We start from the raw sequence: 13,391 nt of genomic DNA, 5'->3' as shown, positions 1-13,391 counted from the left end.
ATGAATCACAGAATGAATCAGAATGAATCAGAAGATCTTGCTGTTTTTTTTCTGTTTTAATCTATGGATTCCAAACTCACCAGTGATATCTGCTGTCTTCTTCTTTTGAGTACTACGTTTAATATGGCCCCCTCTTAATTACATACACTGGATAATCTTTCGGTATAGAAGACAGTCATAACCCGAGGTGGTACAATACAGTAATTATGTTACTGTACTTTTTTTACAACTTCTTTTTACTATTTTCATATGCTATAAACTTAACAATGAAATCCTTTAATCCACAGTGTGACAAGTGTATCGTAAATACATCACAGAAGACATTACCACCCACAGTGGACAGCTCAGCACAGGCTAGTTATGTCCACACAGTCTCACAAAGCCAATCTGCCAGGAATCACATCCACATGATTTCATTGCTCAAGGCCCTACATGGATATCCCACATTCTCCATGAGACATGGTAAAAAGTCATGGGACTCAATGCTCTATAGTAAAACAGAAGGAAACATGTTTACTACATTTTCATTTATGCCATCTGACTGATGGTTTCATCCAGAGTAACTTAAATTTGGATCATAGTACACAGGTAGGAGAATGCTGTGTTACAAGTCGTGCCAACGGACACTCATTGGCATAGCATTGTGCTTGTCTAGCCGAGGAATCTAACCACAGTCTGCCACGGTTAAGACAACGCCTTTACCCACTACATTACATCATCCACTACTAGTTTACTGTCTGTGGTTGTTTAATTCATGGGAAAACACAATTAAATATGCTAGGACTATGAAAACATTGCATTACTGTATCCAGCAGACTAAGATAAGGTTAAACGTAGAGGAAAACACAGCTTCCTTTAGAACTGTTTCGAAAGACATTTTACACAGACTGTAGAGATGCCTCAAACACATGAGAATAGTAAAGATAGTCGAGTAAAGAGAGCTTCATTGTGAATTCATTTTGGCTGCCAGACATGTTTGAACAGCTTCGGGACAGAACAGGAGTTGGACCCGGCCTGTAAACATCATAAATATCTATTTTTCTATCTATTTTTCAGTGTGGGTATAAACATCCTGAATGATTATATCTGGTCTTTCTCAGTCTGGTGTTGTTGGGTGCGTCTGAATTTGGTACAGTTTCACTTTGAGTTTGACTAGCAATTTATGTCTGCTTCCACCCACCCACATCCACATCCACACTGTTTTTATTTACCAGTGGAAAAAGACACACTTGAGTCTGAAAATACATTTAAACAAGCCACTTCCTTTAAAGCATTATTGTGTGGGTGATTATCTAGTGCTTGGTTCACATCACAGGATTTTTAAACTGTTTTAAATGTAACTGTTTGCTATAAATGGAAGAGACCCAGCTATATATAGGCTATGTTTACATTACAAGCCACATTGCTCAAATCGGATTTGGCCTGATGGTTCATATTCACAAATGTAAGTGAGCTGTATCTGTGTGTAATGTGAACATAGCCATATAGACATTTTTCAAAGTTTTTCCTATTGTTAAACATTAAGGGTACAGTGCAATAATCAAAAAAGTTGTTTTGTTGCCTGAGGGCATGATGTTGGTTATATTGAATTCATGTCTAATATGTTTTTTTTTTCTGAATTTCTTTGATATAACAGCTCAATTCTAATTCTTCAGGGTAAAGGTGCTTCCTCCTTTAAACAGCTACAACATGTATTTGTATCAGGCTACAAACAGAGCTGCTTTATGAATTCATGCTGTTTTACTCTTATTCAGTGTGGGCATACATTTTGCTAATATTACTTTTATATTTTTTACGCTTACTTTTTAAGTTAAAATCTGTTATTTCACTTGTTTTGTGCTTTTTAAAACATGTTGGTCCACAGCATAGAGGCTACAAAACTCAAACTATGCAGCCTTTCAACACACCTTAAACCTAATTATCTAAAATACTATGATGTAGCCTAAAATACACACTTGCTGCTCATCCAACACTTCTCATTCTTGACAGTTTGCTATCAGCCATTGCTCATCATTCTCATGTAATAGAGCTTAGAGAGAACGTTACCTCCATCACCTCAAAGTCCCTGTGTTATCCTAACTACCTGCTAACGTACTACACAATCCTGCTCAGTCTGTCACAAGCCTGTATCTCTGGCTGCTGCTCTCCCGGTCTGCTGCTGATGTCTTCACCTACGGAGGACGTGAAGGCTACAGCAGCGAACATGTCTGTGATTTTTTTTTACACATTTTGTAGCAGCCACAAGCAGTTTCTTCACGTGTAACTTCTCCGCACAACTATTTTTGCCGCTTTTGTTTCTCCATACTGCCTCTCCTTTAACATACGCGCTCAACACTGAACATACCACGCTGAGAAAAGGTGTAGAACCGGCGGACACACATGTGCTTTCGCTTGTAAACACTCGGGGGTACACTGGCAAGCCCACGCTTTCTTCTTCTCACACACACACGATGCAAATTAGATAGATTGAGGAGAAGGGCGTGACTAATTTGTGATACAGAGAAACCTGGAATGGAGTGGAATGGAACGGCATGACAATCCTAATCACAATGCACTGTACATGTGTAACGGTGTACAATAGTTACCTACTTTTATTGAGTGAAATTCCTGCTAAATGGGTATGGCGCCACCTGCGTGTAATAGCTCAGAGAAATATATACACTAGACTCTGTGCACCCTCGTCAGTAGAGTGTGTGCACATTGCTGTGGTGAGTACAGCTCTGCTTAGCTCAGCTAAATAAAGCTGCTAATAATGCTGTATAGTGTTTTAATACTGCTTTATGCTGATATTATCTCTAAATACATATCATAGAAACTAGTGGACCCATTGGGCTGTCGTAAAAAGTGCTGTAAATAATTATAAATCTAATTCTAATCTGAGCTAGTAATATGCTAACTCTAGCCTGTCTCTCTAGCTTGTAAGCTGACCGAAGCACATGTAAATGATCTGTCCTGTGGCTGCCTTATTAATTACGGGTATGTTCTAAGTTGTGTTATATATTTTTATATATATTTTTTTGTTTTTTACTTAGTTAATTCTTAGGATTTTGAACACTTGAGTCTAATTGTGAATCTCTGCTAGCTAGGTTAGCTAGTTAGCTGCACCATGTGGCCTAGATTTCATGTTTTTTCTTCGCCACCGGATGGCGCTAATTCACCATTTTTATTGTGTTGTATGGTTTATATATTAAAAAAGGGATTTGTAGCAGTGATTTAAACATATAAAGAGCTAAATAGTTATATAAAAAAACTAGAAATAAGCATTAAGAGAAAAATCTATACGATCACTAAGGAAGAAATGTGTTAAAATGTTATTATTTTATATAGAAACTTTATATAGAAATATTATTGTACTGTCTGATGTATATTGTGTATTTCATTGTTTTATCTGAAAAGAGTATTAAGGGTCAGTAGAGTGTGTGCACATTGCTGTGCTTGTAAGCTGACCGAAGCACATGTAAATGATCTGTCCTGTGGCTGCCTTATTCATTACAGGCAATAAAAACCTGCATTATCCCAGCCTGTGTCGTATCCTTCCCAACGAGGGCAGAGGAACATAAGGGGTCCGCATCAGAGGGGTCACACATGTGTTATGTTTGAGGCAGTCAAACAAAACCCCGAACGATTTTGAAATTCCCCCCGGATTTTTGGTCTCAAAAATAGAACATATAAGTCCAGGAAAAAGAGGATGTCTGGTCACCCTACACACCATACCACAGAGGGTTAACCATGTCCAGATGTGGTGTTGATTTTCCTGGGCTTAGAGGCATAAGGGGTGCAAAATAACACGGTGGATTATTTCTCTAGAAAATCTTTCATATCCATTCATGTACACACAGTCTGTGTCACATTACCTGAGGCAGTATCTGTTTTATTTCAATCAGCAAAGTTGATTTGATGTGAGTAAGTAGTCTATAAGAGTGTTCTTAGGAACACTATAGGCCTTCATTACAAAAGCATGCATACACTTGAAGTATCAAGTAGTAGTTGTCATTTACTGTTATTGCCCACCTTCTTGTGAGCTGGGAGTCTAAATGAGAGTGTTAGAACAGCTCTTTCCCTGGAACCAATTAGTAGCTCGGAGAACGGGAACGCTGTAGCTTCATGTGATCACTGGAGTCAGGAAGTCAGTTGTGCGTGCACGCTGGGAAGTGGAGTCTTTTAATGAAAAGTTCAGAGACCGGAGCAGGCAGATTGACAGAGGGGAAAGACTACACAGGGATGGTGAGTGTTGGGAGAAAGACAAGTCCAGTATGAATAAATGATTGTGCTAGGAGCCAATAAAAAAGTGTGAGGTTTATTCATCAAGTTTGCACCCATATAAAAGATACATTATTATTAAATAGATCACCAAACCTGGAAAATAACCTTTTATTGTGGCTGTGGCCATGCCAGAATGCACCATGTGTGCAGAAATGTGAGCATAATTTTATTTGATGGTGTCTACAGTAAATAATGATGTACTGCTCAAAGCTCATTGATTTGGGTTGAAAAAATAATGTGCATTTTTATTGTTAAGATGCAAAATGTAATTGATATGTGTAATTCTTATGCGCTTTTCTGTATGTGCAACCAACAGCCACTTTAAGCCTGATATTGTCAGTGAACAAACTGTCCTTGTTATAATCATAATACTGTGTCCTTTGTCAGATATGGACAAAGTATCTCCAGTTTGTAACAAATGCCTGACGATGTTCAATGTTCCTTAAAGAATGATTGCGAAGGATTTGTGTGTTTCTCTTACTACAGGATATAAAATCATTATAGGAGACAAATAAACTGAAAAAAGTACAGCGTGTGATTTCACACCTTTACCACTTTTTGTGAGAAACAGAATCCTCATGTTAACCTTCTATAGCATGATATTTGTATTTGTTGAGAATACTGAAAAAATGTCACGGCCTCGCTCTGTTCCCCTGTGTTTCTCCTGTAATTTTCCGTCACGTGTGTCTAATTTGTAGCTCCGCCCCTTCCCCAGGTGTTCAGTGTTTCATGTTCCTATATATAGTACACTTTAGTCCCTGTTTATCAGTCGGTTTTTGCACCTTCCCACGTTGTCTGTCTCGTCACGTCATAGCTATATTTTTGCCACGTTTCGTTATTGCCCTTCTCCACGTTTCTAGTTCTTTATTTAGTTTGTATTATTTGTTTATCTCTTGTTTGTTACTATTACTGGTTCTGTATATATTTACGTATTTATTCCTTATATATATCCCTAGCCCTGTTTGTTTATTATGTGTTTAGTTTAGCTCCTTGTTGTTCTCCTAGTTTGTTTTATTAGCCTTCCTGTCTATTTATGTTATTATTATCTCTGGTTTGTTTTGGTTTGTTTCTTGTTTATTTACGTATTAAAGTCTGTCTTACCCGCATTTACGTCCGCCTCCCGTCTGGTCCCTCGTTACAAAAAATCAATTAATAAACTAATAAGCACTGCTTCAGCATGATTGCCCTGTGATCTAACTGCGTAGTGTTGCCCTGAGACAACAGTTAAAAAATACCTGTTTTAGTAGGTATTTGAAAACAAAACAGGTTTTTAAAATAAGATAAATTAAGATCAATTATAAGATCAATTATATACTTCTTTACATATTTAAACATTTAGGGGTACAGTGCAATAATCAAAAAACTGTTTTTTCAAAGAGGGTCAAATTTCAAAGAGGGTTAACCTTGTCCAGAAGTGGTGTTGATTTTTCAGGGCTTGGAGGCATCGGGGATGCGAAAATCACACAGTGGATTATTTCTCTAGAAAAATCTGCATATCCATTCATGTACACACAGTCTGTGTCACATCACCTGAGGCAGTAGATGTGTTTTATTTCATTCAGCAAAGTTGATTTGATATGAGTAAGTAGTCTATGAGAGCGTTTCCTAAGAACACTAGGCCTTCATTATAAAAGCATGCATACATTTGAAGTATCAGTCATTTACAGTTATTGCCCGCCTTCTTGTGAGCTCTGAGTCTAAATGAGAATGTTAGAACAGCTCCTTACCCGAACACACTCGCTCTTACACACACACACACACACACACACACACACACACACACACACACACACACACACACACAGAGGCACACTGAGCTGGCCGGTGTAAATTTAGTACTGACGTCGGCCCTCTGGAAGAGCTCCAGTGACGCTTCCAGTGTCTCAGTGCATACAAAAGCAGAGTCACAGGAGGACCAGAGTCACACCCGCATCCAGTTTACCCAGAGGAGCATCCATAATTCAGTCTACCAGGAGATTAAAATAGGCACTTTTCCAGAAACGATGCTGGACAAGCTGGGACACTTGTCACAGGTAAGACTCCCAGACTCATTTGCACCCCTATGACAAAGCGTCATTTTCGCTACCCCGTGTTCCCTCTGCCGCGTCTGGCACCAGGGCTCCATTTCCAGTAACACAGTGTCTCTCGGCCGCATGGAAACTTGCCGTGCTGTGGGCAGGCCTATAATTCCTTCTGTGGGCTTTTTTTCCCTCTGTCTCTACCACTTTTCTGAGCCCAGGGGTCTGATGGCTTTCCAAGACATTCCGGACGTGCAGTTTAAGCTAGGGCCGGAAACGTGAACGATAAGAGGGGAACCACTTTCCACGACTACTGTTCAGGCTTAAATGAAGCAGGCCAGTTTCACTGACAGCTTCCATGAAGAATGAGTTCCAGGAATATGATTATGGTGACTCATTTCCATAATGAGACCAGACGGGCCTGAGGAGAGTTCCTCTTGGCGCAGTTTATTGACCCTGAGAATTCTTAAGCATCCGTGCTCTTGCTATTCAGAAAATGTACATGTCTGTTATTTGGACATCCAATGATGTATTGAATTTTGTTATATACACACCAAATGGTTACTTTATTAGATTGTATCAACTTGTAGTATTGCATTGTTGATGTACGGTTGAGGTATTTTCACATCTGAAAGTCAAAAGATCTCTGGTACAGTGTATACATTTACTCCCGTTAGTTTTGGTTTCACTCTGAAATTTAGAGAGTGCAGTGTCTCGTGAGGTGTGTCTCCCTATACTTGACATTGATTGGTTTGTAGAATGTTTAATGCAGCCTTGACATATTCCTTAGATCCCTTTTGTTCCTGTTTATACCCAGCAGGTCACCAACATTAATAGATGATGTTGGGTGACAAAAAATGAACAAATATACAGAAAAACTAATGAGGGAACATCATTTTGGTCTTCCCCTGATCTTCAGAAGAACCAAAAGACGTCACTTTTTGTTGTAGATGTGACTTCCTGTTGTAGAATGTTCCAGGTGTTTCAGATGGGGAAATGTTTTACGGTAACAGGAGTGAGTGAACCCAGGGACACAACTAAACTGTGTATTTTAAATTAAATATTATAGATTTATTATGAAAAAAATATTTTTAAAGCATATATGGGATTTGGACTTACACAACAATGCAAAAAATACATATCTGAAGAATATGAATAATTATATTTCATGGTAAGATGTATAGTTAGAGAGTGGGGACAAGTAACAAGTGTTATTTTTTCAGTGTTCTAATTAGTATTTTTTCATTACATACCTTACTTTTACAATTAAGCCAATGTACAAGACACTATGCTAAATAATAAAATGTATTTTAAAGTTATTTTGTGTGCACATTTATACATGTAATTCCTGGGAACAGAAATGGCACACATTCTATGGAATGGCCCAATTAATTTATTATGGGTTATTGAAGTGCATTTTATGGCTGAATCGTTTAGGAGAACATGACATGTCCAGACAGTGCCCAGCTTCGTTTTTTCACGTGTTCTGATAAAAAAAAAAAAACTATTTATTTACATTTGTTGATAACCCCCTGCACTCGAGCTATGCTCATGTACCCATCGCGCGTCAGTTGAATGGGGCGGGGCGTGTGTGAGTGGGCGTGGCCACGTGTAAATCCGTGTGGAATGCGCTGCAGCTCCGTAGAGCGCGCTGACCGCTGCTGACCGCGCTGTTTCAGGGTCAGGCTCAGCCCGGAGCAGCGGACAGGATGACCGAGGGCAGCGTTACCGTGCTGAACCCGGAGCAGCGGCAGCCCGGCTCCAGCCCGCTCCACAGACTCTACTGCAGGAACGGAGGACATCACCTCAGGGTGCTGCCCAGCGGAGCCGTGGACGGCAGCAGACAACACAACGATGCCTACAGTAAGAACACACTCGTACCCAGTGCTTTAGTGGGGGAGGGGGAGGAAACACTGATAAATTGAAAGTTATACACAGAAAACTTCATATACTTCCACTGTTAAAATATTATCAGCAGATATAGTGGCAATTCTATTATTATAACCATTTCAGACCAAAAATATCTACAGTGATAGAAAAAAGACATTAAGAAAATGTTTTTGTATCTGCATTGCATAGAAAAAAAGACTCCAATATTGTACTATACAATGTATATAGCAAATAAATTCAATGACCTAAAAAAAAAAAAAATAATAATAATAATTGTCATTCCATTGGAAGCCTGTGTGCACTATTGTATACTTCATATAGACCTTTTTATTTCATAAACCATCCCTAAACATTACAAAACATGATTAAACGCGTTCTAAATCACATTAAATTAGTAAACATTAGATATTGGCTGTCAAATAGTGTTACGTGCAACAAAACATTTCAAAACAAAGAAAATACATGATGTCAGTTGTATTGGATGCAGTGTTTGAAAGGGTTATCAACAATATTATTAAGATTACATATTTAACAGAGTAATGTATTACGGTTTCATTGTTGTACACTACAAATGAGAAAATAAGTATCTATATTTTTGTTGCTTTTTAGTTTACTACAGAATTTGAATACTACTATTTAACTGTCTCTTTACACTGTATCAAGCTTTCTTAATGGATGGACCAATAGAATTTCTCCAAAGTGACCTGAAATAAACGTTATACAATTTTTACACTGACTTCCATTGAAAGTTAAGAATGTTTTATCTCTGTCCTGTAAAGTTGCTTTGTTTTGGATATACTTGTTTTAGTTGGACAGTGACAATATACAGTGGTATGAAAAAGTTTGGGCACTTCTGATAATTTTCATGATTTTTCTTTATAAATCATTGTTTCAGATAAGCAATTTCAGTTAAATATATCATATATCTGATGGACACAGTGGTATTTGAGAAGTGAAATGAGGTTTATAGGATTTACAGAAAGTGTGCAATAATTCTTTAAACTAAATTAGGCAGGTGCATAAATTTGGGCACTGCCAAACAAAAATGACATCAATATTTAGTAGATCTTCCTTTTGCAGAAATAACAGCCTCTTAACACTTCCTACAGCTTCCAATAAGAGTCTGGTTTCTGGTTGAAGGTATTTTGGACCATTCTTCTTTACAAAACATCTCCAGTTCAGTCAGGTTTGATGGTTTCTGAGCATCAACAGCCCACTTTAAATCACCCCACAGATTTTCAATAATATTTAGGTCTGGGGGCTGAGATCATTTCAGAATGTTGTACTTGTTCCTCTGCATAAATGATTTATTAGATTTTAAGCAGTGTTTAGGGTCGTTGTCTTGTTGAAGTATCCATCCCCAGTGCAACTTTCTTACTGATTCTTGAACATTGTTTTCAGGAATCTGCTGAAATTGACTAGAATCCATGCAACTCTCAGCTTTAACAAGATTTCCAGTACCTGCATGAACACACAGTCCAACAGCATGATGATAGATCTGCCCTCCAAATAATTTTCTTCAGTCCACAGCACCTTATTCCAAAATTAGCTGGCTTGTTCAAATGTGCTTTAGCATACCTCAAGCGACTCTGTTTGTGGCGTGTGCTCAGAAAAGGCCTCTTCTGCATTACTCTCCCATACAGCCTCTCCTTGTGTAAAGTGCGCTGAGTAATTAAACGAGGCACAGTGACTCCATCTGCAGCAAGATGATGTTGTAGGTATTCGGAGCTCTGAAGGTCTGTGGGTTGACTATGGCTGTTCTCATTATCCTTCTCCTCTGCTTATCTGAGATTATTCTTGGCCTGCCTCTTCAGGTCTTAACTAGAACTGTGCCTGTGTTCTTCCATTTCCTCGCCCTGTTCCTCACAGTGGAAACTGACAGCTGAAATCTCTGAGATTTGAGCTTTTTGTATCCTTCCTCTAAACCATGATATTGAACAATCTTTGTTTTCAGGTCATTAGAGAGTTGTGTTTTCAAATTGTGTATTCAAATCAATAATTTATACATCTGCTTAATTATTATGAATTATTGCACACCTTCTGTAAATCCTATAAACTTTATTTCACTTCTCAAATATCACTGTGTTGGTCAGCAACAGATTTGTGTTAGTAGAGGGGTTAATTTTATATTATTATATCTTATTAGTATTAATTTTCTTATTATATTAATAGTACAATTTGTAGTAGCAGTAGTCATAGCAGTAGTAGTAGTAGTAGTAGTTATATTTTTTTAAATAAGAGTAAAAGTAGTGTTATCATATTAGTGATGTTATTAGTAGTAGTCGATGTGGTGTAATAAGAGTAGAACAACCTGTCTGATGGCACAGCTGCCAGTGTTCACCTCTGAACCTGATCTATTTCTGTATCTTCTGTATCTTCTTCACTGCAGCTGTCCTGAAGGTGAAAGCTGTGAGTGCAGGTGTGGTGGCCATCAAAGGGCACGAGACCGGACGTTTCCTGGCCATGGACAAAAGTGGGAAACTTTACTCTACTGTGAGTGTTGAGTTAGGGTGAAGTTAAAGTGATGTTTTGAAGTTTATTCAGGTGATCCTAACAGGGTGGGCCCTTATAACCCTGCTAACATACCAGGCCTGTGAGTGATGCAGTAAACAGTGTTCAGACTTGTTTTAATGAATTCCTCCTTCATTAGCTCTCTGAGGCTGTGACCGAAATGGCTCCCTATTTACTAGTTAGGGCACTATTGAGTATTTCAGCCATTTTTCTTTGAGTGTCCGAATCATAAGGGGGGATTCGAACGTGATTTTGAGAGCACTAAAATCTCCCGTAATGCATCGCGATTTATAGTAAACATCGCTGCTTACTAAGCGAGCTAAATGTGTCCCAAAATGCATTGCGGGTTTCGCTACTAAGCAACAGACAGCCGAAGAAACGGAGCGGACAGCGAGCCATTAGGGTTGCCAGATTGTTACAGAGGGATTCAGACAAAACCAATTCACTGGGTAAAACGTGATTCAAATCCGCCAAATCTGCCTTGTATTATTGGACATGCGAACCAAAAAAGTAAATACAGTACATAAAAATAATCTTGCAAGCAATGAAAGAATGAAATACATATAATAACAAACATTAACACAGCTTCAAATTTCCTTCAGCAGGACTAAAAGCTCTGTCTCTGCCAGGTTAGATATCTAACTACAACACTGATAAGTTCAATTTACAAACTTCTAACACTTGTTAGTTTTGTTCACCTGTCAAATCACAGCGTTTTCTCCAGACAATTTCAGACACAACTCGACATTTAGCATGAAACCACCCAATCTGGTAACAGTGCGAGCCGGCGTGCGCTGTTAATTTCAGGTTTCCTTCATGAAGTTCAATATTGTGAGGATTATCTTTTAAACAGCGTAAATATAACAGGCAGATAAATGACTTCATGATCAGCTCAGAGCTTCACTATCTTTAATTCAGAGCTCAGTTCAGTGTGTTTATAGAGTTTTAAATACGGCTCAACCCCCCTCTCACCTGTGTGTGTTTCTGCGACCGGCGCTGGCGCATAGTGTCCGAATTCACTCCTGTTTTATCACTAATAAGTGAACTATATAGTGTCTCCCTAAATAGCTGAACACTAATGAGGGAGTAGGGAGCCATTTCGGTCACAGCCTGAGTTTTCATTATAACGCTCCCTTCATGTGCTGTTTTGCAGGCCACACTAAACGACGAGTGCTACTTCATTGAGAAGCTGGAGGAGAACCACTACAACACCTACAGATCACACAAGTATCAGCAGCTTGGCGACTGGTACGTGGGCATCAAGAAAAGTGGGCAGACAAAGAACGGCCCCAAGACCCACAGAGGCCAGAACGCTGTGTACTTCTTGCCCATCCCAGTCCAGTGAAATCCAGCGTCCAGTCAAGTTTTTAGCTCTATTAGACCATTTACTGTGCTTACTAATGCATTTTTACAGCATCACTGATCAGTTCTGTAGAAAATATGAATCTTTCTATTTTAATAATTTATTTTCTCTCTCGATGTATATAGTAGTGTAAAGAACTAGATTTTACATGTTTTGTAGAGCTTTGCTACATCACACCTACTGTATGTTGACTGTATGCATTTATATTAAAAGTATTTTCATATTAAAAAAGATAATTTTATTTTATTTGCATTATTTATTTGGATATATTATTTGCATTTCAAACACAATGTTAACACCATGGACATGTGAAAGTACGTGAGGAATGTTTTCAGTATATAGGGGTGGATCCCAGACAGGACCACCAATAACATACAGTAACAATAACTTACAGGATCTGCTGAAAATGTTGCCAGATACCACATAACCCCTTCAGAGGTCTTGTGGAGGTTATACCTTGCTTTGTAGGGGAGCAAATGTTGAGGTCACACCTGCACAACCTGGCACAGTTTCCCAAAGGTTTTTAGCACTAACATTATTCTTAGATGGTTGAGGGAACACTTCACACTAAGCACTCTTTCTCCATGTTAAGGTGTTCTTAATGCTTAATGCTAAGATGCTTTTGAGAAACTAGGCACACAAAAGAAAGACATACAGAACAATATTAAGAGTGACATATTCCAAGAAAATATGCCAAGTAATGTATATATCAAAATGTGTAATCCTGATGTAAAGGTTTCAAGCAAATATTTCGATAATATGTAATACTATATCTAACTATATAAGAATTTTAGTTGTTTTAAGTTATGTGTTGATGCTTTGATATTTAAAAAAACAATAACACTTAAGTTTTCTTAAAAATATGTCCTTGATGGATGGGATTAATATTCAGAAAAACAAACCAATATAATACAAAAAAGGAATGCTGCATTCAAACTTGGATGTTGAAATTTTGCAATTTCAAATATATGAAACACTCCCTTTTTTGCACCATGATACAGTTTCGAATCTGAGCTTTCCATTTGAGCTGAGATGTAGAAATTTGCTAAATCCAAGATTTCTTTCAACTGGAAACCTTTTTACAGGTCAGAATTATATTGCTATATTTTGGAAGTCAAGAGAGTTTTACTATCCCTAAATTCAGAATCCAGGATGGCTGCACTGAACAGTCACAATAATAAAAACATGAGCATTATACATTGTTATTAGCATTCTTATCTACTTGTGCCTCATTAAAATAATAAAATAGTGAGACATACAGGGAAGTCAAGCCTCTGGAATGCAGACAACTTGGGTTTGAGGTCATTCTCAACTCAAACATCAGAGATAAATTAAATGCAGTACTA

The 13,391-nt window shown here is 38.1% G+C and overlaps 1 protein-coding gene across 1 annotated transcript; it reads left to right on the top strand.

The window, feature by feature from the left end:
• Positions 1-6,170: 6,170 nt before the first annotated feature.
• Positions 6,171-12,286, top strand: fgf1b (fibroblast growth factor 1b). Its single transcript, XM_007247082.4, has 4 exons — positions 6,171-6,296; positions 7,961-8,144; positions 10,561-10,664; positions 11,836-12,286. The coding sequence occupies exons 1-4, from the start codon at positions 6,267-6,269 to the stop codon at positions 12,025-12,027; spliced, it is 510 nt and encodes a 169-aa protein (XP_007247144.2). The 5' UTR covers positions 6,171-6,266; the 3' UTR covers positions 12,028-12,286.
• Positions 12,287-13,391: the final 1,105 nt, after the last annotated feature.

This window comes from Astyanax mexicanus, chromosome 17 (genome assembly GCF_023375975.1).
Source record: "Astyanax mexicanus isolate ESR-SI-001 chromosome 17, AstMex3_surface, whole genome shotgun sequence".
In the NCBI taxonomy this organism is placed as follows: domain Eukaryota; kingdom Metazoa; phylum Chordata; class Actinopteri; order Characiformes; family Acestrorhamphidae; genus Astyanax; species Astyanax mexicanus.
Note: the sequence above shows the minus strand (reverse complement) of the source record. Positions and strands in the feature narration are given on the sequence as shown.

What these genes read in the sequence shown, in the direction of transcription:
- fgf1b (XM_007247082.4), top strand. Translation starts at nt 6,267, where the DNA reads ATGCTGGACAAGCTGGGACACTTGTCACAG. An exon ending in AGCTGGGACACTTGTCACAG is followed by an intron (nt 6,297 to 7,960) that starts GTAAGACTCCCA and finishes GCGCTGTTTCAG; the next exon opens with GGTCAGGCTCAGCCCGGAGC. An exon ending in ACAACACAACGATGCCTACA is followed by an intron (nt 8,145 to 10,560) that starts GTAAGAACACAC and finishes TCTTCACTGCAG; the next exon opens with CTGTCCTGAAGGTGAAAGCT.